We start from the raw sequence: 3,012 nt of genomic DNA, 5'->3' as shown, positions 1-3,012 counted from the left end.
TTGATATTTCTGTTAATGTTTTAATTCTATCTTTCACTGGTTATGATAAACATTGATAAGTGTTGGACTTGTTTACTCTTTCAAATACTTTTAAATAATATTTATGTGTACATAAGCACTACAATGATACCAATTACTTGGAGTATTTTCTGCTATATGATCGTCATTATGAAAAGGAAAAGGAGAAAGAGAATAACATTAGAAATGTAAAGAAATATCCAATAAAAATAATAAATATATACTGTATTAGCTAACAGCATTATTGATAAATAACGGGAGTGAATATGAGTACTTTGTCTTTAAGTACTCACTATGTAACCACTGCTGAAGACTCTGTACCTCTCAAGAACTGTTTCCCAAGACAGAATCCTCATCCTAGTAGCACCAGGTGTCCACTACCTAAAATCCAAATTACACATTTGAATATTTAAAGAATTTGTGTATCTAAAGAATTAGTAAAATGGGAATGTTTAAAAAGAAGAATCCTGGAGGTCTCTTAGTAAAATAAGATTCTGGATAAATTATTCACTGTTTTTTAGGAAAGGCTTGCTTCCTCAACACAGACAGTCATGGTTTTGCACTAATACCCACTTTTTATCCAATTTAGATACATTGCTTTGAAATCACAACATTTTTGAAAGCTGTAAATATAGTGATAGTGTTTTTTATGAAATTCATTCTTAATTTTTAAATATATGTTTAAAAATAATAGTAATAAATATTTTATTTATCAAAGATGATACAGTTAAAGCTATTATATACAGGGCAAAGGAGTCCTATGGCAGATAATTTATATAGGTACTTTATGTACATATGTGAGAAAGAATAAAAAATTCACCCTAACAGTTTTACTATACTTTCACTCCTTCAGGATCAGAATGGAGGACATGACATCAGGAAACAACTGCACAGTGTCTGAATTCTTCTTGGCTGGGCTCTCAGAGGAGCCAGAACTCCAGCTGCCACTCTTCCTGCTCTTCACAGGAATATATCTAATCACTGTGGTAGGGAACCTGGGCATGATCACACTGATTGGGATCAGTTCCCACCTGCACACAGCCATGTACTTTTTCCTCAGCAGTCTCTCCTTCATTGACTTCTGTCAGTCCACAGTTGTTACCCCTAAAATGCTGGTGAGCTTTCTGACGGAGAAGAACATCATCTCCTACCTTGGATGCATGGCTCAGCTCTACTTCTTCATCATTTTTGGGGCTGCAGAGTGCTACACATTAGCTGCAATGGCATATGACCGCTATGTTGCCATCTGTAACCCTTTACTTTACACTGTAGTCATGTCCTATCAGGTTTACAGTTCCTTGATTTCAGGAGTGTATATTTATGCTGTGTTCTGTGCATCAGTTCACACAGGGGTCCTGACAAGGATTCAGTTTTGCAAATTAGATGTGATCAACCACTATTTCTGTGATATTCTTCCCCTCTTGAAGCTTGCATGCTCTAATACCTATATCGATGAAATGTTGATTTTATTTTTTGGTACACTGAATATCTTTGCTCCAACATTGATCATTATTACTTCCTACATCTTCATTATTGCAAGCATCTTCCACATTCGCTCCAGGGAGGGCAGGTCCAAAGCCTTCAGCACCTGCAGTTCACACATCTCTGCTGTTGCCATTTTCTATGGTTCTGCTGCATTCATGTACTTACAACCATCACGAGTGAATTCGATGGACCAAGGGAAAGTGTCCTCTGTGTTTTACACTACTGTTGTACCCATGCTGAACCCCTTGATCTACAGCCTAAGGAATAAGGATGTTACAGTTGCACTGAAGAAAATACTTGAAAGAAAGAATTTCATGTGGTCAGAAGTCACATAAATAATATTTCTTAGAGGAAAGTTATCTAGAGTACATCAATTGACTTGATACTGTTTATTTTACCTTACTCATTATTAGTACTCATTTGATAGGATCTTTGATAACTTGTACTATTACAAATTTCACTTTAAAATTTAAGTCCCTAATATGTCATATGTTATTAAGAATCAACATTGTAAACAAAATAAGGAGAACATGGATCTTTATGCCCATAGGTGATAGCCCATAATGGTATATTAGTTTTTCTTCACATTTGTAAACATTAATTAAAATTGATAAATATCTTTCTTAATTACAACAAATGATATTATTTTAAATATCCTCAATTGACTTTTGAGAATTTCATATGTAAGTGCTGTTATTACATCATTTTTTCATCCCCCTCTATCCACCCCCATTAACCCCCTGCTATCTCTCAAATTAATGGACTCTTTTCCTTTCGTTCATATATACCCATAAAAAAACGGAATCTCTTCTCAGTAATCATGGATGTCCCTATTTCTCCATCTACGAATGAGGTCCCTGAGATTTCCCCCAACAACACTGGTATGATAGATGGTATTTTTTTTGTTTTTGTTTTGTTTTTGTTTTTGCTTTTTGGACTCTTTTTGAGAAGAGTATATTTTTGAGATATTCAATTTTACTTTTCTGCCATGCATTGAAGACACATTATTCCATAGACTTCATTGTACTATAGATATTAGAATATTCAGTATCCTTCCAAAATGCTCTGTCTCTTTTAAAGAAGAAGGTAAGGTTTTAGATGGATGATTGTGGCCTTTCACCCCACAATCAATTATTCCATCTATTTACACCAGTTAGCAAGTTCTGTTATTGTGTCTATCTTATATAAAAAGAATTCTATTTTTCTGTGAATAACTCAATAAGAACTATGTATGTAGTTAGAAATTATACCAGATTGTGTAGGTGACACTATCTGATTCTCCTCTAGGTTCCATAATCTCAGCAGAAACTCATATTTTAATGTATTTATAGAACCAAGCAATAAATTTCCCCTATTGAGTCAGCCTTAAGAACAATTTGATAGCTATTGTTTCCTGCCACGATGTAACTGATACTATTGTACTTTTAGCTATTACTTGACTTTCTGGCTATTATTGTGTTTCATGGATGTTGCAACTGGATATAATAACTGTTTTATATCCCTGTCAAC

The 3,012-nt window shown here is 34.2% G+C and overlaps 1 protein-coding gene across 1 annotated transcript; it reads left to right on the top strand.

Moving 5' to 3' along the window:
* Positions 1-878: 878 nt before the first annotated feature.
* Positions 879-1,838, top strand: Olfr945 (olfactory receptor 945). The gene has a single exon (NM_146506.1). It carries the CDS (start codon positions 879-881, stop codon positions 1,836-1,838), a length of 960 nt encoding a protein of 319 aa, NP_666717.1.
* The last annotated feature ends 1,174 nt before the right edge of the window (positions 1,839-3,012 follow it).

This window comes from Mus musculus, chromosome 9 (assembly GCF_000001635.26).
Source record: "Mus musculus strain C57BL/6J chromosome 9, GRCm38.p6 C57BL/6J".
Lineage (NCBI taxonomy): Eukaryota > Metazoa > Chordata > Mammalia > Rodentia > Muridae > Mus > Mus musculus.
Note: the sequence above shows the minus strand (reverse complement) of the source record. Positions and strands in the feature narration are given on the sequence as shown.